General features: G+C 46.3%; 1 protein-coding gene across 4 annotated transcripts in view; it reads right to left on the reverse strand.

Moving 5' to 3' along the window:
• Positions 1-23,317, reverse strand: part of FUOM (fucose mutarotase) — a 61,722-nt gene that overhangs the window by 19,976 nt on the left and 18,429 nt on the right. For all 4 annotated transcript variants that reach the window (XM_038744132.1, XM_038744131.1, XM_038744130.1 and 1 more), the window contains 2 exons: positions 17,239-17,309; positions 15,197-15,295 (listed from right to left, as the gene is read on the reverse strand). In XM_038744132.1, coding sequence (XP_038600060.1) covers positions 15,197-15,295; positions 17,239-17,309 — 170 coding nt within the window. The remainder of the gene's footprint in view (positions 1-15,196; positions 15,296-17,238; positions 17,310-23,317) is intronic.

The raw sequence follows: 23,317 nt of genomic DNA on the forward strand, positions 1-23,317 counted from the left end.
GGGGCTCGCAGTCTTAATCCCCATTTTACAGATGAGGTAACTGAGGCACAGAGAAGTTAAGTGACTTGCCCAAAGTCACACAGCCGACAAGTGGCAGAGCCGGGATTTGAACCCTTGACCTCTGACTCCCAAGCCCGGGCTCTTTCCACTGAGCCACGCTGCTTCTCAATTTGTGAAGTGCTTACTATGTGCCAAGCACTGCTGTAAGCGCCGGGGTAAAATCAGGTTGTCCCACTTGGGGCTCACAGTCTTAATCCCCATTTTACAGATGAGGTAACAGGCTCAGAGAGGATGAGGTAACAGGCTTCACCCTGTCAGTCAGTCGCATTTCATCCATTCAGTCACTCCATCCTATTTATTGAGCGCTCCCTACTAAATTTATTGATTTAGTGATTTTACTATTTATTTATTTATTTTACTTGTACATATTTATTCTATTTATTTTATTTCATTAATATGTTTTGTTTTTGTTGTCTGTCTCCCCGCTTTCCAGACTGTGAGCCCACTGCTGGGTAGGGACCGTCTCTATCTGTTGCCAACCTGTACTTCCCAAGCGCTTAGTACAGTGCTCTGCACACAGTAAGCGCTCAATAAATACGACTGAATGAATGAAAGTCTGAGCCCCCACCTTCCTCTCCCCCTCCTCCCCATTCCCCCTCCCTGCCTCCTTCCTCTCCCCACAGCACCTGTATATGTTTGTACAGATTTATTACTCTATTTATTTATTTCACTTGTACATATTTCTTTTATTTATTTTATTTTGTTAATATGTTTTGTTTTTGTTCTCTGTCTCCCCCTTCTAGACTGATAGCCCACTGTTGGGTAGGGACCGTCTCTATATGTTGCCAACTTGTACTTCCCAAGCGCTTAGTACAGTGCTCTGCACACAGTGATAGCTCAATAAATACGACTGAATTAATGAATGAATGAAAGCGGCGGAGCCAGGATTAGAACCCATGACCTCTAACTCCCAAGCCCGGGCTCTTTCCACTAAGCCACACTGCTAGATGAAGACCGTGAGCCCCACGTTCCCATTAACCCCCTTCCAATGAGCTGCCTCTGCTTCTGCCAGCAGCTGGGACTTTCTCCTTCCTGCTCCCAGCTGGAGATCAATCAATCAATCAATCAATCAATCGTATTTATTGAGCGCTTACTGTGTGCAGAGCACTGTACTAAGCGCTTGGGAAGTACAAGTTGGCAACATATAGAGACAGTCCCTACCCAACAGTGGGCTCACAGTCTAAAAGGGGGAGATGGCCAACGTGGCCACCGCTCTGACCACAGCAGAGTGGCCAAATGCAGAGGTGCTCCACCAATTATCAGCTGTGTGACTTTGGGAAAGTCACTTAACTTCTCTGGGCCTCAGTTACCTCATCTGTCAAATGGGGATTAAGACTGTGAGCCCCACGGGGGACAACCTGATCCCCTTGTAACCTCCCCAGTGCTTAGAACAGTGCTTTGCACATAGTGAGCACTTAATAAATGCCATTATAAAAAAAAAATAGAGGAGGGGGGGGACAAGATAACATCGGCCTCCTGGGCAGTTCTCCCTCGGCCACCGGAGCCTCCGACCTCTTCCTCTGAGCCTCCTCTGAGCCTCTTCCTGCTCTCTCCCCACCACTCTTTGGCTCCAATCAATCAATCGTATTTATTGAGCGCTTACTGTGTGCAGAGCACTGTACTAGGCGCTCCAGTCCTGTGCCCTTTTAACCCCAGGGAGGCAGGATGGGACAACCAGGTCCACTGCACTGAAGCCACCAAAATATATATATCTTTTTTATGCCTATATATATATATATATATAGAGAGAGAGAGAGAGAGAGAGAGAGAGAGAGGCATAAAAAAGATTTAAAATAGAAGGAATAGGGAGACAAGGAGAAGCAGAGAAGCAGCATGGCTCAGTGGAAAGAGCTCGGGCCTTGGAATCAGAGGTCATGGATTCAAATCCCAGCTCCACCAATTGTCAGCTGTGTGACTTTGGGCAAGTCACTTCACTTCTCTGGGCCTCAGTTCCCTCATCTGCAAAATGGGGATTAAGACTGTGACCCCCCCCCGCCATGGGACAACCTGATAACCTAGTAACCTCCCCAACGCTTAGAACAGTGCTTTGCAAACAGTAAGCGCTTAGTAAATGCCATAAAAAAGAGGGGTGAACACAGATTTGAGAAAAGGAACAGGAAATAATAATTAGTACAGTGCTCCAGCGCTTAGTACAGTGCTTGGCACATAGTAGGCTGTGTGAGGCTTTTAGACTTTTAGACTGTGAGCCCACTGTTGGGTAGGGACTGTCTCTATGTGATGCCAATTTGTACTTCCCAAGCGCTTAGTACAGTGCTCTGCACATAGTAAGCGCTCAATAAATACGATTGATTGATAGTAGGCATGTAACAAATACCATCATATTTATAACAAATACCATCACATATTTATGTGCTCTGCACATAGGAAGCGCTCAATAAATATGATTGATGATTGATGATGATCATCATTATTATTATTATCATTATTATTATAATTGTATTTACTGAGTGCCTAGTGCCAAGCACTGTACCAAGCGCTTGGGAGAGTACAATATAACATTAGACATAGTCCCTGCCCATAATGAGCTCACAGCCTAGAGGGGGAGACAAACATTAATATAAATAAATAAATAGATAGATAATTGATCTATACAGATGTATACGTATGTGCTGTAGAGAAGGGAGGGAGGATGACTGACGGAGCAAGTATGAGTAGGAAAATAAGACAGGCAGTGCTTCCTCTGTTCAGAGTCAGTCAGTCAATCATATTTATTGTTACCTCTTACTGTATGCAGGGCACTGTCCTAAGCGCTTGGGAGTACAATATACCAATAGAACTGGCACATTCCCTGCCCACAGTGAGATTACAGTCTAGAGGGGGAGACAGATATTAACAGAAATAAATAAAATTAGAGATCTGGACATAAGTGCTGTGGGGCTGGGAGGGCACAAAGCCCATTGTGGGAAGGGACGGTGCCCACCGTCTCTGTTGTTGTGAACTCTCCCAGAAACTCAAAAAAGATGCTCTGCACATGGTAAGCACTCAGTAAATAACACTGATTGACTCCGGGAGCCAGTGGGAGCCCGGCCGGGCCCACAGGGAGCAGTGGGCCTGGAAGTTGCTTGTTGTGGGCAGGGACTGTGTCTGTTATATTGTTGCATCGTACTCTCCCAAGCGCTTAGGGCAGTGCTCTGCACGCAGTAAGCGCTCAGTAAATATGACCGGCTGGTTGGCTGATTGTGAGCCCCACTTGGGATAGGGACTGTGTCCAACCTGAAAAGCTTGTATCTACCCTGGCATTTAGTAGAGCGTCTGGCACATAGTAAGCATGTGAGCTCGATTCCAGACTATGAGTTCCTTGTGGGCAGGGAATGTGCCTGTTTGTTGTTATATCGTACTCTCCAGAGCATTTAGTACAGTGCTTTGCACACAGTAAGCACTCAATAAATATGATTGAATGAATGATTGATTAGCAAACACCATGTAAAAGAAAAAAGGGGTTGGACAAGTACAATCATTTTGATAGATGAGATCCCCCCACCCTCAAGAAGCTTATGACCTTACAATATGGGCAGGGAATGTGTTCTATAATTGTCGTATAAGCAGCATGGCATAGTGAGAAGCAGCATGCCTCAGTGGAAAGAGCACGGGCTTGGGAGTAGGGGTCATGGGTTCAAATCCTGGCTCTGCCACTTTGTCAACTGTGTGACTTTGGACAACAACAATAATAATAATAGTAATAATAATGGCATTTATGAAGCGCTTGCTATCTGCAGAGCACTGTTCTAAGCACTGGGGAGGTTACAAAGTGATCAGGTTGTCCCACGGGGAGGCTCACAGTCTTAATCCCCGTTTTACAGATGAGGGAACTGAGGCACAGAGAAGTGAAGTGACTCGCCCAAAGTCACACAGCTGGCAATTGGCGGAGCTGGGATTTGAACCCATGACCTCTGACTCCAAAGCCCGGGCTCTTTCCACTGAGCCACGCTGCTTCCCGACAAGTCACTTAACTTCTCTGTGCCTCGGTTACCTCATCTGAAAAATGGGGATTAAGACTGTGAGCCTCACCTGAGACAACCGGATTACCTTGTATCTCCCCTAGCGCTGAATACAGTGTTCTGCACACAGTAAGCGCTCAATAAATACAATTGAATGAATGAATGAACAAATACTATCATTATTATTATTATTATTATAGTGGATAGAGCATAGATCTGGGAGTCAGAAGGTCACGGGTTCTAATCCCGGCTCCGCCACTTGTGTGCTGTGTGACCTGGGGCAAGTCACTTCACTTCTCTGGGCCTCAGTTCCCTCATCTGTAAAATGGGGCTTGAGACTGTGAGCCCCTCACGGGACAGGGACTGGGTCCAACTCTTCTAGACTGCGAGCCCGCTGTTGGGTAGGGACCATCTCTGTGTTGCCAGCTTGTACTTCCCAAGCGCTTAGTACAGTGCTCAAGCGCTCAATAAATACGATTGAATGAATGAATGAATGAATGAACTCCATTTGCTTGTATCCACCCCAGCGCTTAGAACAGTGCATGGCGCATAGTAAAGACTGAATAAATATTATCATTATTATTATTATTACTCTCCCAAGAGCTTGGTACAGTGCTCTGCACATAGTAAGCACTCAAATCTCAAAAAAAATACCATTTATCAATGGATTACAATTCAGATGGATGTGGAACCCTAGAAGCAAGCGAAACTTGCTCTCTGCACATGACTCCCCTCTAGGAGCCCACTGTTGGGTAGGGACCGTCTCTATAGGTTGCCAACTTGTACTTCCCAAGCACTTAGTACAGTGCTCTGCATACAGTAAGCGCTCAATAAATAAGATTGATTGATTAATAGGAGCACAAACCAAGAAAACAAGAAGAAGCTGGGGCATCGCCCTGCCACGTCAATCGATCAGCAGTGTTTATTGAGCACTTACTGTGTGCAGGGCGCTGTACTAGATGCTTGGGAGAGTGCAATATAACACTAGAACAGGCACGTATCCTGCCCACACCGAGCTTACAGCCCAGAGGGGGAGACCGACATTAGTATAAAGAACGAAATGCTGTCGTCCTGAAATCCTGCTCCCGAAGCAGGGGACCGTCGCGACTCCATGTCTGCAACCAAAGAAATTGAAACAGAGAAGCAGCGTGGCTCAGTGGAAAGAGCCCGGGCTTGGGAGCCAGAGGTCATGGGTTCAAATCCCAGCTCCGCCACTTGTCAGCTGTGTGACTTTGGGCGAGTCACTTGATTTCTCTGGGCCTCAGTTCCCTCATCTGTAAAACGGGGATTAGGACTGTGAGCTCCCCGTGGGACAACCTCACCACCTTGTAACCTCCCCAGCGCTTAGAACAGTGCTTTGCACATAGTAAGCGCTTAATAAATGCTATCATTATTATTATTATTATTATTAAACTCGAACCTGGAAGGCGAGCACTTCTGGCTCAGGAGCCCCTCGCCCCCCCACCCGGCAACCCCCTCCACCGTGGGCACCGGCAGCGAGCTGGTGGGAACCGCGGCCTCTCCCTCGGTGCCTCCTAAGGATCTTCTCCAACTCTCCCTCTTCCAACCGGATCTCCCCTCTGGGATCCGGGACCACGGATCCGGGCGTGAGGATCTGTTCAAGAACTCCGCACCGTGGCGAGAGATTTGCCGTCTTTATCGCAAGTCGGGTCACCGGGACTCAACCAATCCATCCATCAATCAGTGGTATTTGTCATCATCATCATCAATCGTATTTATTGAGTGCTTACTATGTGCAGAGCACTGTACTAAGCGCTTGGGAAGTACAAATTGGCAGCACATAGAGACAGTCCCTACCCAACAGTGGGCTCATCGAGCGCTTACTGTGCGTGGGGCGTTGTTCTGAGTACTTGGCTCAGTGGAAAGAACCCGGGCTTTGGAGTCAGAGGTCATGGGTTCAAACCCCGGCTCTGCCAATTGTCAGCTGTGTGACTTTGGGCAATTCACTTCACTTCTCTGGGCCTCAGTTACCTCATCTGTAAAATGGGGATTAAAACTGTGAGTCCCCCCTGGGACAACCTGATCACCTTGTAACCTCCCCAGTGCTTAGAACAGTGCTTTGCACATAGTAAGCGCTTAATAAATGCCGTCATTATTATTATTATTACTTGGGAGAGGTCCCTGCCCACAGTGGGCATCCAGTACAGAGGACTTTAGCGTCTGGTCTGTATGTTTTCTCTGCCAGTGTTTTGGGCGCTGTCTTTCTGACTGAGTCACAACCTCAGGGGCCCCTTTGGCCAAGGCAGCTTCACCGTGAAACCCCGGGCAGGGTCATGCCAGCCTCAGCCCGCCCGCAATGTGCAATTGTGACAGTGCCCTGCTTCATTAGCAGGATTACTCTATTTATTTTACTTGTACATATTTACTATTCTATTTATTTTGTTAATGACGTGCATTTAGCTTTAATTCTATTTGTTCTGACGACTTGACACCTGTCCACATGTTTTGTTTTGTTGTCTGTCTCCCCCTTCTAGAATGTGAGCCTGTTGTTGGGTAGAGACCGTCTCTATATATTGTTGACTTGTACTTTCCAAGCGCTTAGTACAGTGCTCTGCACACAGTAAGCGTTCAATAAATACGAATGAATGAAAGAAATTTGGGACAACAGCATTCCGTTATTTATATTAATACCTGTCATTCATTCATTCAATCATTCATTCAATGCTTAGAGAAGCAGCGTGGCTCAGTGGAAAGAGCCCGGGCTTTGGAGTCAGAGGTCGTGGGTTCGAATCCCGGCTCCACCACAAGTCTGCTGTGTGACCTTGGGCAAGTCACTTAACTTCTCTGAGCCTCAGTTCCCTCATCTGTAAAAATGGGGATTAAGACTGTGAGCCCCACGTGGGACAACTTGATCACACTGTATCCCCCCAGCGCTTAGAACAGTGCTTTGCACATAGTAAGCGCTTAACAAATGCTATTATTATTATTATTATTATTATTATTATTGTTATTATTATTTATGGAGCGCTTACTGTGTGCAGAACACTGTACCAAGCACTTGGGAAGTACAAGTTCATTCATTCATTCGTTCAATCGTATTTATTGAGCGCTTACTGTGTGCAGAGCACTGTACTAAGCGCTTGGGAAGAACAAGTTGGCAACATACAGAGACAGTCCCTACCCAACAACGGGCTCACAGTCTAGTCTCCGCCTCTGGACTGGAATGAGCGCTTTTTGTTGTTACACTGTACTCTCCAAAGTGCTCAGTACAGTGCTTTGCACAGAGTAAGCGCTCAATAAATATGACTGGAGGAGGATGAGGGTGGTGGGCTGTCAGGAAGAGGCTTCGGGAAAACCGGAAGAGCCGGAGGGAGTGTTGCTACCTCCTCACAATCTCACAACGCTCGCGGGGAAGATCGGGACGCCCTCCTGTACCATCAGCATCGCTTCCAGGGGGAACCCAACGTCTGGCCATCCGGCAAGATCGCAAATGAAAATGTCCTGGGTTGGAAAGAGGGTAGCCTAGGGAAAGAGCACTGGGCCGAACCTGCTCGAGTCCAGCTGCACCGGGGTCCCTCTCATTCATTCAATTGTATTTATTGAGCGCTTACTGTGTGCACAGCACTGTACTAAGCGCTTGGGAAGTCCACTTCGGCAACATATAGAGACAGTCCCTACCCAACAATGGGCTCACTGAAGTCTAGAAGGTGGGGACAGACAACAAAACAGAACATGTGGACGGGTGTCAAGTCATCAGAATAAACAGAAAAAAAGCTAGATGCACATCATCAACAAAATAAATAAAATAGTAAATATGTACAAGTAAAATAAATAGAGTAATAGATCTTGGCACCGACGACAGTGGGAACTCAAACGAGAAGCACGAGATTCGTCCCCACCGCCACCATCGATCACTCAGTGGTATTTATGGAGCACCTCCCATATGCAGAGTACTGTACTGAGTGCTGGATGTAAGCAGGGGAACTGTAGGCTTCCTAATGATGTTCATTCATTCATTAAACAGTATTTATTGAGTGGTTTAGACTGTGAGCCCACTGTTGGTAGGGACTGTCTCTATACATTGCCAATTTGTACTTCCCAAGCGCTTAGTACAGTGCTCTGCACATAGTAAGCGCTCAATAAATACGATTGATGATGATGATGATGGTTACTGCAATAATAATAATCATGATGGTATTTGTTAAGCACTTATTATGTGCCAAGCACTGTTCTAAGTGCTGTGGGGGGATACAAGGTAATTAGGTTGTCCCACGTGGGGCTCGCAGTCTTAATTCCCACTTTACAGATGAGGTAACTGAGGCACAGAGAAGTGAAGTGATTTGCCCAAAGTCACACAGCTGACAAGTGGCGCAGCCGGGATTAGAACCCATGACCTCTGACTCCCAAACCCATGCTCTTTCCACTGAGCCACGCAATTACTTTGTGTGCAGGACACTGTACTAAATGCTGGATGTAAGCAGCGGAATGTGGCTTAGTGAAAAGAGCCCGGGTTTGGGAGGCAGAGGTCATGGGTTCTAATCCCGGCTCTGCCACTTGTCAGATGTGTGACTTTGGGCAAGTTACTGAATTTCTCTGTGCCTCAGTTACCTCATCTGTAAAATGGGGATTAAGACTGTGAGCCCCATGTGGGACAACCTGATGACCCTGTGTCTACTTCAGAGCTTAGAACAGTGCTTGGCACATAGTAAGCACTTAAATACCATCATTAGTATTATTATTATTTAGTGGTATTTACTGAGTGATTGCTGTGTGCAGGGCACTGTACTAAGTGCTTGGAAACATACACTATAACAAGGAACAGATACGAGTGAGGGCGACGCGCGGTTGGGGCCTGGTCCTGTCAAGGGGCCACCTGAGGGCTCGCTTCAATCGGCGGTTTTTCCCATCAATCAATCAATCAATCAATCGTTATTTGTTGAGTGCTTGCTGTGTGCAGGGCACTGGACTAAGCGCTTGAGAAGGACAAGTAGCAGGGAAGCAGCGTGGCTCAGTGGGAAAGAGCCTGGGCTTTGGAGTCAGAGGTAATGGGTTCAAATCCTGGCTCCGCCACTTGTCAGCTGTGTGACTTTGGGCAAGTCACTTCACTTCTCTGGGTCTCCGTTCCCTCATCTGTAAAATGTGTGGGATGAAGGCTGTGAGCCCCATGTGGGACAACCTCATCATCTTGTATCCCCCCAGCGCTTAGAACAGTGCTTTGCACATAGTAAGTGCTTAATAAATGCCATTATTATTATTATTATTCCCTGCGATAACGTGCTTTGTGCCCACTAGCTCCTCAAGTAAGGGAACCGGGACAGCTAAGAGGAGTCAAAGAGGCTCGTTCTTAATTACTTCGGGTAGAAACCTAGGTCCAAGGAGGATGGGGGTCCTATCCAAGGATCATCATCACAGGAAGTTCCTTGGTCTGGTGCGACTCTCCCTGAAGACTACTGAATCCCACCCCAGGATTTCCTCTAGCTGGTGGGGAAGAGTCCCACCTTCTTAAAATAATAATGATAACAGTATTTGTTAAGCACTTACTACGGGCCAAGGACTGATCTAAGCGCCGGGGTTGGGGGGAGGTAATGGTAATCAGGTGGTCTCATGTGGGGCTCACAGTCTTAATCCCCATTTTGCCGATGAGCGAACTGAGGCACAGAGAAGTGAAGAGACTTGCCCAAAGTCACACAGCTGACAAGTGGCGGAGCTGGGATTAGAACCCATGACCTCTGACTCCCAGGCTTGGTCTCTTTCCACTGAGCCACGCTGCCACGCGGGTCTTCGGGGCCCCGAGGAAGGCTGGCAGCTGCCCGCCGTCTAAGAGTCCTGGGTTCTTTTCACGGTCACGAATTCATGCTTGGAATTCAGCTGGGGTTCCCTTGGGAAGAGCCCATGGGAGGACCTGCTAGGGATGCTAAGGAGGGCTTCCTGTCAGCCGCTAAGTGACAATTCCCTCCTAATATCTTCTCCTTGACAAGGAGCAATTTGCAAGGAGATAATGCTTCCTCATGCAAAAGGTACCCATGACTCTTAAGGCTACTAACACTGACGATGTAATAGACTGAGCCCCCACTTTTTCCTCTCCTCCTCCCCATCGTCCCTCCTCCCTCCCTCCACCTCCCCACAGCACTTGTAGATATTTGTTCATATTTATTGCTCTATTTTATTTGTACATATTTAGTACTCTATTTATTTTCTTAATGACGTGTATATAGCTGTAATTCTATTTATTCTGATGGTATCGACACCTGTCTACTTGTTTTGCTTTGTCGTCTGTCTCCTTCTTCTAGACTGTGAGCCTGTTGTTGGGTAAGGACCGTCGCTACATGTTGCCGATTTGTACTTCCTAAGCGCTTAAAACAGTGCTCTGCACAGAGTAAGCGCTCCATTCCTAGACCGTGAGCCCGTTGTTGGGTAGGGACCGTCTCTAAACGTTGCCGATTTGTACTTCCCAAGCACTTAATACAGACCCCTGCACACAGTAAGCGCTCAATAAATACGATTGAACGAATGAATGTTTCCACGTATAAATCAGTGAGAAGGACACGCTTATTTCTCCTTCTCAGTTACCACATCATCATCATCATCAATCGTATTTATTGAGCGCTTACTATGTGCAGAGCACTGTCCTAAGCGCTTGGGACGTACAAATTGGCAACATATAGAGACAGTCCCTACCCAACAGTGGGCTCACAGTCTAAAAGAGGAGGGCCCAGCATTCCCCAGGCCTCACTACCCTCGCAAGAACAGGACAACAGAGTTGGTAAACATGATTCCTGTCCTCAGAGAGTTTACAATCCGGAGGGGGAGACAGAAGAAGAAATAGTTTACAAACAGAGGAAGCATGTGTAGCAAAGTGCTTAAAGGGCACAGACCCAATTGCGTAGCAACACAGAAAGGAAAGCTAACAGGGTGGAGGAAATGAGAGGTTAGTCGGTGAAGGCTTCTTGGAGGAGATACCATGATTGGAGTTCATTGTAGTGTTCTTGCTCTCTGTTCAAGATTTCTCCTCTGTCTTTGAAGAGGACTAGAGGATAGAACCCCCTCTCGGGTCACACCTGGAGAGTTTCCAGGACACAACCAGTCTCAGCTATGGGAGGGAGAGTCAAGCAGAGGCCTGTCCACTCCATTCCTAGCTTGGGCAGTGGTTAGGGAGTGGAAGGCAATCCGCGACAAGTCAAAACTCACCCGTGCTGGGCAGCAGCAGCGTGGGAGAGAGTCGAAGGCAAGAGACTCAAGTTTACTGTGCGGACGGAGGCAGTGGTAGACCACTTCTGGATTTTGACCAAGAAAACTCTATGGATCCACTACCAGAATGACTGCAGATAGAGGTGGGGCGTCCTGGGAAAGATGTGTCCTTGGAGTCGCTATGAACTCTTAGAAGCAGCATGGCTTAGTGGAAAGAGCCCGGGCTTGGGAGTCAGAAGATGTGGGTTCTAATCCCGGCTCTGCCACTTTGCTGTGTGACCTTGGGGGCCGGAGGCGGGGAGGTCTGAGAGGAGGCCCAGACGGGATTAGGAAAAAACCTCTAGGCTACCAACGATTCGTTCATCCCGTCGTATTTATTGGGCACTTACTGAGTGCGGAGCACTGTACCAAGCACTTGGTAGAGCCCAGTACAATAAGAGAAGCAGCGTGGTCAGTGGAAAGAGCCCGGGCTTTGGAGTCAGAGGTCATGGGTTCAAATCCCGGTTCTGTCAACTGTCAGCCGTGTGACTTTGGGCAAATCACTTCTCTGTGCCTCAGTTATCTCATCTGTAAAATGGGGATGAAAACTGTGAGCACCGTCCCCCACCCCGGGACAACCTGATCACCTTGTAACCTCCCCAGCGCTTAGAACAGTGCTTTGCACATAGTAAGCGCTTAACAAATACCATCATCATCATCATCACCTTGGGCATGTGACTTCACTTCTCTGTGCCTCAGTTACCTCATCTGTAAAATGGGGATGAAGCCTGTGAGTCCCACATGGGACAACCTGATTACCTTGTATCTACTCCAGCACTTAGAACAGTGGTTGGCACAAAGTAAGCGCTTAACAAATACCATTATTATTATTATTATGGGTCGGAGACGACTCAACAGCATAAGAAAAGACAAGACCTTCATTTATACCACCAGACTCTTCCTCCCATTGTCCACTTCCCCCAGTAACAATGATTTTGCATCAGCCTCTCCCAACTCCCCTTGAAGATTTCTGGTTAAAAATCAATGTGAAAATTTCTCCCTGCTGTTCTCTAAGCCACAAATTCCACTGAGCCATCTGGTAGTGAGAAAGCACTCCACGTGCAATGTCTTCAGCCCCCCAAAATAATAATCTAAATTAATCTCAAGGGTAAATTAATGAGATCGACAAATCCATTCCCTTTACCAGAGTGATCATGACTAAATGTCTCCTGAAAGACCGTAAGTTAAATGCAGGAAAGTCATTCTCTAGATTGGAAGCTCATTATGGGCAGGGGACAGGTCTGCTTATTCTCTTGCTTGAACTCTCCCAAGAGCTTAGAACAGTGCTCGGAACATAGTAAGCATTCAATAAACACCACTGATTGACTGATTGATTGCAGGACAGACTTTGAGCTACTGAGACTCCTCCGAAAAGCAATAAGGAAATTTCCACTCTGCCCCCAAACATAAAGTTAGACAAATTTTGGTCCTGAGCAGGACTCTGAATGACAAAGCACCTCACTCCACTGGCTGAAGATGAAAAGGATCCTAAACCAAAATACCTTGAATTCTACCTACATAATCTTTAAATGCAACTAAACTGGGACTGGAAAACAGAGCAGAAGATCAGAAAAGCAGCGTTGCCCAACGGAAAGAACACCGGACTGGGAATCAAGAGACCCGGGTTCTAATCCCAGCTCTGCCGGTGCCTACTGAGTGATGTTGGACAAGTCACCTAACTTCTCTGAGCCTAAATTTCCTCAGCTGTAAAATGGGGATGAAAAATGGGGATAAATATTCATTCATTCAAACGTATTTATTGAGTGCTTACTGTGTGCAGAGCACTGTACTAAGCGCTTGGGAAGTACAAGTCAGCAACATATAGAGACAGTCCCTACCCAACAACAGGCTCACAGTCTGGAAAGAGACAGGCAACAAAACAAAACATGTAGACAGGTGTAACATGGGGTCCTAATCCCAGCTCTGCCACTTGTCAGCTGTGTGAATTTGAGCAAGTCACTTAACTTCTCTGTGCACTTCTCTGTGCCTCAGTTCCCTCATCTGTAAAATGGGGATTAAGACTGTGAACCCCACGTGGGACAACCTGATCACCTTGTATCCTCCCCAGTGCTTAGAACAGTGCCTTGCACATAGAAAGCACTTAACAAATGCCATCATTATTATTATTATCCTCTCTCTCTCTCTCTCTCTCTCTCTCTCTCTCTCTCTCTCTCTCTCTCTCTCTCTTTTCTAAATGGCATTTAAGTGCCAGACAGTGCTGAGGCAGATATAAGCTAATCAGGTTGGACATAACCCAGGTCCTACATGGGGCTGACAGTCTAAATCGACACTTTAAGATGAAGTAACTGAGGCCCAGAGAAGTGAAGTGACTTGCTCAAGGTCCTACAGCAGACATGTGGAGGAGCCGAGATTAGAATTGTACTTGTATTCATACATACTTACTACTCTATATATTTTGTTGATGATGTGCATATGGCTGTAGTTCTATTTGTTCTGACGATTTTGACACCCATCTACATGTTTTGTTTTGTTGTCTGTCTCCCCCTTCTAGACTGTGAGCCCGCTGTTGGGTAGGGACTGTCTCTATATGTTGCCGACTTGTACTTCCCAAGCGCCTAGTACAGTGCTCTGCACACAGTAAGTGCTCAATAAATACGATTGAATGAACGAATGAATGAATTCAGTTCCCCTCAATCAATCAATCAATCAATCGTATTTATTGAGCGCTTACTATGTGCAGAGCACTGTACTAAGCGCTTGGGAAGTACAGATTGGCAACACATAGAGACAGTCCCTATCCAACAGTGGGCTCACAGTCTAAAAGGGGGAGACAGAGAACAAAACCAAACATACCAACAAAATAAAATAAATAGGATAGAAATGTACAAGTAAAATAAATAAATAAATAAATAGAGTAATAAATATGTACAACCATATATACATATATACAGGTGCTGTGGGGAAGGGAAGGAGGTAAGATGGTGGGATGGAGAGGGGGACGAGGGGGAGCCCCTAACCCCCAGGATGGGGCTTTTTCCACTAGCCACGCTGCTTCCTCCCCTGAGCTCTTTCTCCTCATAGACTGTGAACCCCGGGTGGGATAGGAGACGTATTTGATCTGTTTGTCTTCTATCTACCCCAGTGGTTAACAGTTAATAAAAACCACAATGATTTTATTCAGAACTGTGATAGATTAAAGAGAGGCAGAAGAGATGCCGTACCTGAGCCACATGGCATTCGCAGTCTAAAAGGTAGGAGGAAACAAGTACTCTATCTCCGTTTCACAGATGACTTCGACTGTGAGCCCACTGTTGGGCAGGGACTGTCTCTATATGTTGCCAATTTGTACTTCCCAAGCGCTTAGTACAGTGCTCTGCACACAGTAAGCTCTCAATAAATACGATTGATGATGATGATGAGAAAACTGGGGCCCAGAGAGATTAAGCGACTTGCTCAAAGTCACACAGCAGGCAAGTGGGAAGCAGCACCACTTAGTAGATCGAGCACGGGCCTGGGAATCGGAAGGACCTGGGTTCGAATCCCAGCTCCGCCACGTGTCTGCTGTGTGACCTTGGGCAAATCACTTCACTTCTCCGTACCTCAGTTCCCACATCGGGAAAAAAGGGATTAAGACTGTAAATCCCATGTGGGACATGAACAGTGTCTGACCTGATTATCTTGCAAGCAGGGCTTAGTATAGCACTTGGCATTGAGTAAGTGCTTAAATGACTGTGAGCCCACTGTTGGGTAGGGACTGTCTCTATGTGTTGCCAAGTTGTACTTCCCAAGCGCTTAGTACAGTGCTCTGCACACAGTAAGCGCTCAATAAATATGATTGATGATGATGATGATAAATGATAACATAAAAAAACTAGTCTTCACCCATAAGGCCATTCAGTTGCCTCAATGTCTCTGCCCCTGCCCTGAGGGGTCTGTGCCCTCGTCCTTCTCTAGCCTCCTGCCCCCCCACAACCCGCCGTCTCCCCCATCCCCAGGTAAAGAGACCCTTGTCATGTGCTGGGGCTTACATTGCATCCAGCCCGGGAGAGGAGTGTCTGAAACTCTGTCCACACAGGAGTCTTGAGACCCTTGGCCTTATCTCCCTCCACCAGGTCCATGACCGTTGCCTGCATGGGGAGAAGAAGATCAATTGATCAATTGCCTTTATTGAGCGCTCTGTGCAGGGCACAGTACTAAGCACTTGGGAGAGTACAATAAAAAAAAAGAATCGGCGGACACGTTCCCTGCCCACAACAAGCTTACAGTCTAGAGCGGGAGACAGAAGTGAATTTAAATAAATTATGGCCATGTCGATAAGTGCTGTGGGGCTGAGGGAGGGGTGAAGAAGGGGACCAAATTCAAGCACAAAGGTGACGCAAATGGGAGGAGGAGAAGAGGAAAGAAAGGCTTAGTCAGGGAAGCCTCTCAATAATTCATGATCTCAAGAGTGCCAAGATGAAACCGTAAGCCTGTTGTAGGCAGGGACTGCCTCTCTTTAATCCTGGATTGTACTTTCCAATTCTGCGCACGGTAAGCGCTCAATAAATACGATTGACTGACAATGAATGAAGGATTGAGTTCTGAAGGCAAATGCGTTGTGTACGCGTGACACATGAAGCCGCCGTCTGATGTCTGTGTCCCCCCCGTCTAGACTGTGACCGTACTGTGGGCAGGGAATGTCACTGTTTACTGTTTATTCTTCCAAGTGCTTAGCACAGTGCTCTGCACACAGTAAGCATTCCATAAATACGAGGGAATGAATCCCGTAGCAGACGAGCCCCAGGATGGGGCCCAGTGGGGAGGCCCAAGGGGTCCAATGAATGGAAGAGACACAGTTCCTGCCCTCAAGGAGCCGAAGTCTAATTATCTTCGACCCTTCCATTAAGGCCAGGCCTGAGGACGTTTGGGGGAAGCAGCTTGGCCTATTGGACAGAGCACGGACTCGGGAGCCAGAAGGACCCGGGTTCTGATCTTGCTGTGTCACTTGTCTGCTGTGCGACCTTGGGCAAGACACTTCTCTGGGCTGTTATCTCATCTGGAAAATGGGGATGAAAACCGTGAGCTCCACGTGGGACGTTGACTGTGTTCAACCTGATTATCTGGTACCTACCCCAACGCTTAGTACAGTGCCTGGCACTGAGTAAACACGTAACAAATACCATAAAAAAATTCAATCTATCAATGTCATTTATTAAGCACTTACTGTGTACTCTGCTCCTCCCTTTATCTGAATTTTATTTTAGTGTGTCTCCCCAACTAGACCAAAAGCTCCCCAAAGGCAGGGATCTTGTCTACCAACTCTATCAATAACAATAATAATCTCGGCATTTGTTAAATGCTTATGACGTGTCAGGAACTGAATTAAGCACTGGGGTGGATACAAACGAATCAGGTTGGGCACAGTTCCTGCCCCACGTGGGGCTCCCAGCCTCAATTCCCATTTTACAGATGAGGGAACTGAGGCCCAGAGAAGTGAAGTGACTTGCTCAAGGTCACACAGAAGACAAGCGGCGAAGTCGGGATTAGAATTCACGGCCTTTTGACTCCCAAGCCCGTGCTCTCTCCACTCTGCCACGCTGCTTCTCCAAGCCCTTAGTACAGTGCTCTGCAGAGACGAGGCGCTCAGTAAATACCACTGATTGAAAGTTGTCTGCTCTGAAAGGAAGAGGGGGTGAGGGGCAGAGGCCTAGAGACTCACCACTGCCCATTGGGCTGGGCAGGCAGTGACTCTTGAAGGGCATCATCATCATCAATCGTATTTATTGAGCGCTTACTATGTGCAGAGCACCGTACTAAGCGCTTGGGAAGTACAAATTGGCAACATATAGAGACAGTCCCTACCCAACAGTGGGCTCACAGTCTAAAAGGGGGGGAGACAGAGAACAAAACCAAACATACTAACAAAATAAAATAAATAGAATAGATATGTACAAGTAAAATAAATAAATAGAGTAATAAATATGTACAACCATATATAAATATATACAGGTATATACATATATACAGGGCAATGACTCCGCTCAAGGGAGGGCTGAAGCTAAGTTGATATCATTTGCCAAACAATTCTTACCGGACTCTCCACATACGTATCCAGGGGCAGCAGCTTCAGAATGGCTTCCAGGAGCTGAGGGATGCCCACACCTACAGTCCCAAAAAATAGAGATGCCTCAGTAATCCTCTTCCTCCTTCTCCTCCTCATCCCCTCATCATCATCATCATCATCAATCGTATTTATTGAGCGCTTACTGTGTGCAGAGCACTGTACGAAGCGCTTGGGAAGTACAAATTGGCAACATATAGAGACAGTCCCCACCCAACAGTGGGCTCACAGTCTAAAAGGGGGAGACAGAGAACAAAACCAAACATACAGACAAAATAAAATAAATAGAATAGATATGTACAAGTAAAATAAATAAATAAATAGAGTAATAAATATGTACAAACATATATACATATATACAGGTGCTGTGGGGAAGGGAAGGAGGTAAGATGGGGGGGATGGAGAGGAGCACTCAGTACAGTGTTCTGCACACAGTCTTGCCTTGTTTCACCAGTCTTGCCTTGTTTAGAGAAGCAGCGTGGCTCAGCGGAAAGAGCCCGGGCTTTGGAGTCAGGGGTCATGGGTTCAAATCCCGACTCTGCCACTTGCCAGCTGTGTGACTTTGGGCAAGTCACTTCTCTGGGCCACAGTTCCCTCAACTGTAAAATGGGGATAAAGACTGTGAGCCCCCCGTGGGACAACCTGATCACCTTGTAACCTCCTCAGTGCTTAGAACAGTGCTTTGCACATAGTAAGCGCTTAATAAATGCATTATTGTTAATTATTATTATTATTATCATTATTATTATTATTATTATTATTTTACGCTGTCGAGTCATCTCCGAGCCATAGCGACTCCACAGACACATCTCTCCCAAAACGCCCCGCTCTCCACCTGCAATCGTTCCGGCAGTGGATCCAGAGAGTTTTCTTGGTAAAACTATGGAAGCGGTTTACCATTCCCTCCTTAATTACCATCAATCGTATTTATTGAGCGCTTACTGTGTGCAGAGCACTGTACTAAGCGCTTGGGAAGTATAAGTTGGCAACATAGAGAGACAGTCCCTACCCAACAGTGGGCTCACAGTCTAAAAGTCTAATTAATTAGTGATGGCATTTGTTAAGCACTTACTCTGTGCCAAGCACTGTTCTAAGCGCTGGGGTAGAAACAAGGTAATTAGGTTGTCCCACGCGGGGTTCACGGTCTTAATCCCCATTTTACAGATGAGGGAACTGAGGCCCAGAGAAATGAAGTGACTTGCCCTAATTTTTTTTGCATTCAATCGTATTTATTGAGCGCTTACTGTGTGTACAGCACTGTACTAAGCACTTGGGAGAGTATGAAGCACCATGGCCTAGTGGCAAGAGCACGGGCTTGAGTCAAAGGCTGTGGGTTCTAATCCCGGTTCAGTCACTTGTCTGCTGTGTGACCTTGGGCAAGTCACTTCACTAGGCCTCAGTTCCCTCATCTGTAAAATGGGAATTAAAACTGCGAGTCCCATGTGGGATACGCTTAGAACAGTGCTTTACACATAGTAAGCGCTTAATTTTTTTTTCATTCAATCGTATTTATTGAGCGCTTACTGTGTGTACAGCACTGTACTAAGCACTTGGGAGAGTATGAAGCACCATGGCCTAGTGTCAAGAGCACGGGCTTAAGAGTCAAAGGATGTGGCTTCTAATCCCGGTTCAGTCACTTGTCTGCTGTGTGACCTTGGGCAAGTCACTTCACTAGTCCTCAGTTCCCTCATCTGTAAAATGGGAATTAAAACTGCGAGTCCCATGTGGGATACGCTTAGAACAGTGCTTTGCACATAGTAAGCGCTTAACTTTTTTTTCATTCAATCGTATTTATTGAGCGCTTACTGTGTGTACAGCACTGTACTAAGCACTTGGGAGAGTATGAAGCACCATGGCCTCGTGGCAAGAGCACGGGCTTGAGAGTCAAAGGATGTGGCTTCTAATCCCGGTTCAGTCACTTGTCTGCTGTGTGACCTTGGGCAAGTCACTTCACTAGTCCTCAGTTCCCTCATCTGTAAAATGGGAATTAAAACTGCGAGTCCCATGTGGGATACGCTTAGAACAGTGCTTTGCACATAGTAAGCGCTTAATTTTTTTTTCATTCAATCGTATTTATTGAGCGCTTACTGTGTGTACAGCACTGTACTAAGCACTTGGGAGAGTATGAAGCACCATGGCCTCGTGGCAAGAGCACGGGCTTGAGAGTCAAAGGATGTGGGCTCTAATCCCGGTTCAGTCACTTGTCTGCTGTGTGACCTTGGGCAAGTCACTTCACTAGTCCTCAGTTCCCTCATCTGGAAAATGGGAATTAAGACTGCAAGTCCCATGTGGGATACGCTTAGAACAGTGCTTTACACGTAGTAAGCGCTTAATTTTTTTTTCATTCAATCGTATTTATTGAGCGCTTACTGTGTGCACAGCACTGTACTAAGCACTTGGGAAGCTTAATAAATGTTATCACTATTATTATATATTATTATATTATATTATATATTATATTATTATATATTAGAGAAGCAGCGTGGCTCAGTGGAAAGAGCACGGGCTTTGGAGTCAGAGGTCATGGGTTCAAATCCCGGCTCTGCCAATTACCAGCTGTGTGACTTCAGGCAAGTCACTTCACTTCTCTGGGCCTCAGTTACCTCAGCTGTAAAATGGGGATTAAGACTGTGAGCCCCCCGTGGGACAACCTGATCACCTTGTAACCTCCCAGCGCTTAGAACAGTGCTTTGCACATAGTAAGCGCTTAATAAATGCCATCATTATTATTATTATTATTATTATTATACGGACTGTGTCCAACCCGATTAGCTTGTATCTAGCAATAGTGCACGGCACACAGTAAGCGCCTATCAAATGCCCTAATTATTATTAATTATTATTATGACATAAAATGTCTCCTCTCGCCTTAAGGATGATTTCAGCTGCCAGGACTTGGAGCCCTGAAGGGAGGAGCACTGGTTGCTCCTGTGCATTTGAGCACTGGAAAGAAGCCTGGGCGGGAAGCCATCTGTCTCAGACCGTGTGCGTTTATTTCTAATGCCCTGCTCTTGGCCAAATGTCCCATTTTTTCCCTGGATGGATTCCTGAGTATCATTTCATCTTGATAATGTGGTGTCAGCGTGATATTCTGCAAATCAAAACTGCATTAGGTCACTCTCTCTCTCATCTCTGACACCATGGAAATCGCAAGAAGGACCAGCCCCTAATTAATAAAAATAATAATAAAAATAATACCCTACTTAGGGTATTTTTGAAGCACTTACCACTGTACTAAGCGCTGGGGTGGATACAAGCAAATCGGGTTGGACACAGTCCCTGTCCCACGTGGGGCTCACAGTCTCAATCCCCATATTACAGATGAGGTAACTGAGGCACAGAGAATCAATCAATCAATCAATCGTATTTATTGAGCGCTTACTGTGTGCAGAGCACTGGACTAAGCGCTTGGGAAGTACAAGTTGGCAACATATGGAGACAGTCCCTACCCAACAGTGGGCTCACAGTCTAAAAGGGGGAGACAGGGAACAAAACCAAACATACTAACAAAATAAAATAAATAGAATAGATATGTACAAGTAAAATAAATAGAGTAATAAATATGTACAAACATATATACAGGTGCTGTGGGGAAGGGAAGGAGAAGTAAAGTGACTTGCCCGAGGTCATACAGCAGACAAGTGACAGAGCCGCGGTTAGAACCCGTGGCTGAATTGCACTTTCCAACAGCTTAGTACAGTGCTCTGCACAAGTAAGCGCTCAATAAATATGACTGAATGAATGAATGAGTGACCTTCTGACTCTCCCAAGCCCGTGCTCTAACCACTATGCCACACTGCTTCTATAGCTGAGGGTAACCTGCAGGACAGGCTAAGACCAGAATCCCAAGTGCTTAGTACAGTGCTCTGCACACAGTAAGCGCTCAATAAATACGATTGAATGAATGAATAATACCTGGAATTTGCTAATAATAATAATTATCGCATTTGTTAAGTGCTTAACTATGTTCCAGGCACTGTACTAAGTGCTGGTATGGATATAAGCAAATTAAGAGTTTGTTCCCGACTCTGCATGAAGCGCTGGGGAAAGGACAAGACAATCCGGTCGGATGCAGTCCTTGACCGACACAAAGCAACCAGTTCAAGGGGGAGATAGAACAGGTATCACCTCCTCATTTTGCAGATGAGGAAACTGAGGCAAAGGGAAGTGATGTGAATTGCCCAGGTCACTCAGCAGGCTAGTGGCAGAGCTGGGATTAAAACCCGGGTCCTCTTACTCCCAATTTGGTGGTCTTTCCATCTGGCCTAGTGGAAGTCAGAAAGAAGGACATGGGTTCTAATCCCGCCTCTGCCACCTCTCTGCTGCGTGACCTTGGTCAAGTTACTCACCTTCTCTGTGCCTCAGTTACCTGCGGAATTTATTTTATTTTGTTAGTATGTTTGGTTTTGTTCTCTGTCTCCCCCTTTTAGACTGTGAGCCCACTGTTGGGTAGGGACTGTCTCTATATGTTGCCAATTTGTACTTCCCAAGTGCTTAGTACAGTGCTCTGCACATAGTAAGCGCTCAATAAATACGATTGATGATGATGATGATGATGACTGTGAGCCCCATGTGGGAAATGGACTGTGTCCAGCCTTGTATCTAACCCAGTGCTTAGGACAGTGCCCAGCACATAGTAAGCGCTTAATAAATACCATCAAAAAAATTAGCCATGCTGTTAGAGTCTAAAGGGATTTTATCCCCAGCAACTTGGCAATGTTCATTCATCTCTTTTTTTTAATAATGATAATAATTATGGCATTTATTAAGTGATTACTATGTGCAAAGCACTGTTCTAAGCGCTGAGCACTGTTCTAAGTGCTGGCACTGTTCTAAGCGCTGAACAGTGCCAGCTATTCGTTAAGCACAGAGTAGTTAACAGCTAATCAGGGTCGGATGCAGTCCATGTATTCATTCATTCAATCGTATTTATTGAGCACTTACTGCGTGCAGCGCACTGTACTAAGCGCCTGGGAAGTAAAAGTTGGCAACATATAGAGACGGTCCCTACCCAACAACGGGCTCACAGTCTACACAGTTATGTACCCCATGGGGCTCACAGTCTTCATCCCTATTTTACAGATGGGGTAATGGAGGCCCAGAGAAGTTAAATGACTTGCCCAGGGTGGAGCCGGCATTAGAACTCGGGTCCTAATGACTCCCAGCCCCGGGTTCTATCCATTAGGCCACACTGCTTTTCCACTGGGCTTTGACCATCACCACCACAGCGCTGGTGTCAGAAGGTAATCTCAAGGCTAGAAGGGACCAGGGGAGAGCACCAGATGTAGACTCCTCTATATGTTGCCAATTTGTACTTCCCAAGCGCTTAGTACAGTGCTCTGCACATAGTAAGCGCTCAATAAATACGTTTGATGATGATGATGATGACTCCTGCCTCTGGGGAGGACCACCCCAAATCAGCCAGTCAGTCAGTCGTATTTATTGAGCTCTTACTGTGTGCCAGGCACTCTACTAAGCACTTGTGAGAGTATAATAGAACAATAAACAGACATATCCCCTGCCCACAGGGAGCTTACGGTCTACAATGGGAAGCAGGCATTAATAGAAATAAATAAATGAAAGATATGGACATAAGTGCTGTGGGGCTGGGAGCGGGGATGAAGAAAGGGAGCGGGTCAGGGCAATGCCGAAGGGAGTGTGGGAAGAGGAAAGGAGGGCTTAGTCGGGGAAGGCCTCTTGGAGGAGATGACCCTTCAGTAAGGCTTTGAATCTTGTGGTGGGAAAGGAGAGGGAGAGAGAGAAAAAGAGAGAGAGAGAGAGAGAAGGGGAGGGAGTAAGTATTTGTTGGATTTGAGGGGAAAGGGTGGACAGAGGCAGGAAATGGGCAAGGGGTCGGCGGTGAGACAGATGAGATTGAAGTTCAGTGAGGAGGTTGGAATTATTCATTCATTCATTCTATTTATTTATTTATTTATTTATTTATTTTACTTGTACATATCTATTCTATTTATTTTATTTTGTTAGTATGTTTGGTTTTGTTCTCTGTCTCCCCCTTCTAGACTGTGAGCCCACTGTTGGGTAGGGACTG

This window comes from Tachyglossus aculeatus, chromosome 3 (assembly GCF_015852505.1).
Source record: "Tachyglossus aculeatus isolate mTacAcu1 chromosome 3, mTacAcu1.pri, whole genome shotgun sequence".
NCBI lineage: Eukaryota > Metazoa > Chordata > Mammalia > Monotremata > Tachyglossidae > Tachyglossus > Tachyglossus aculeatus.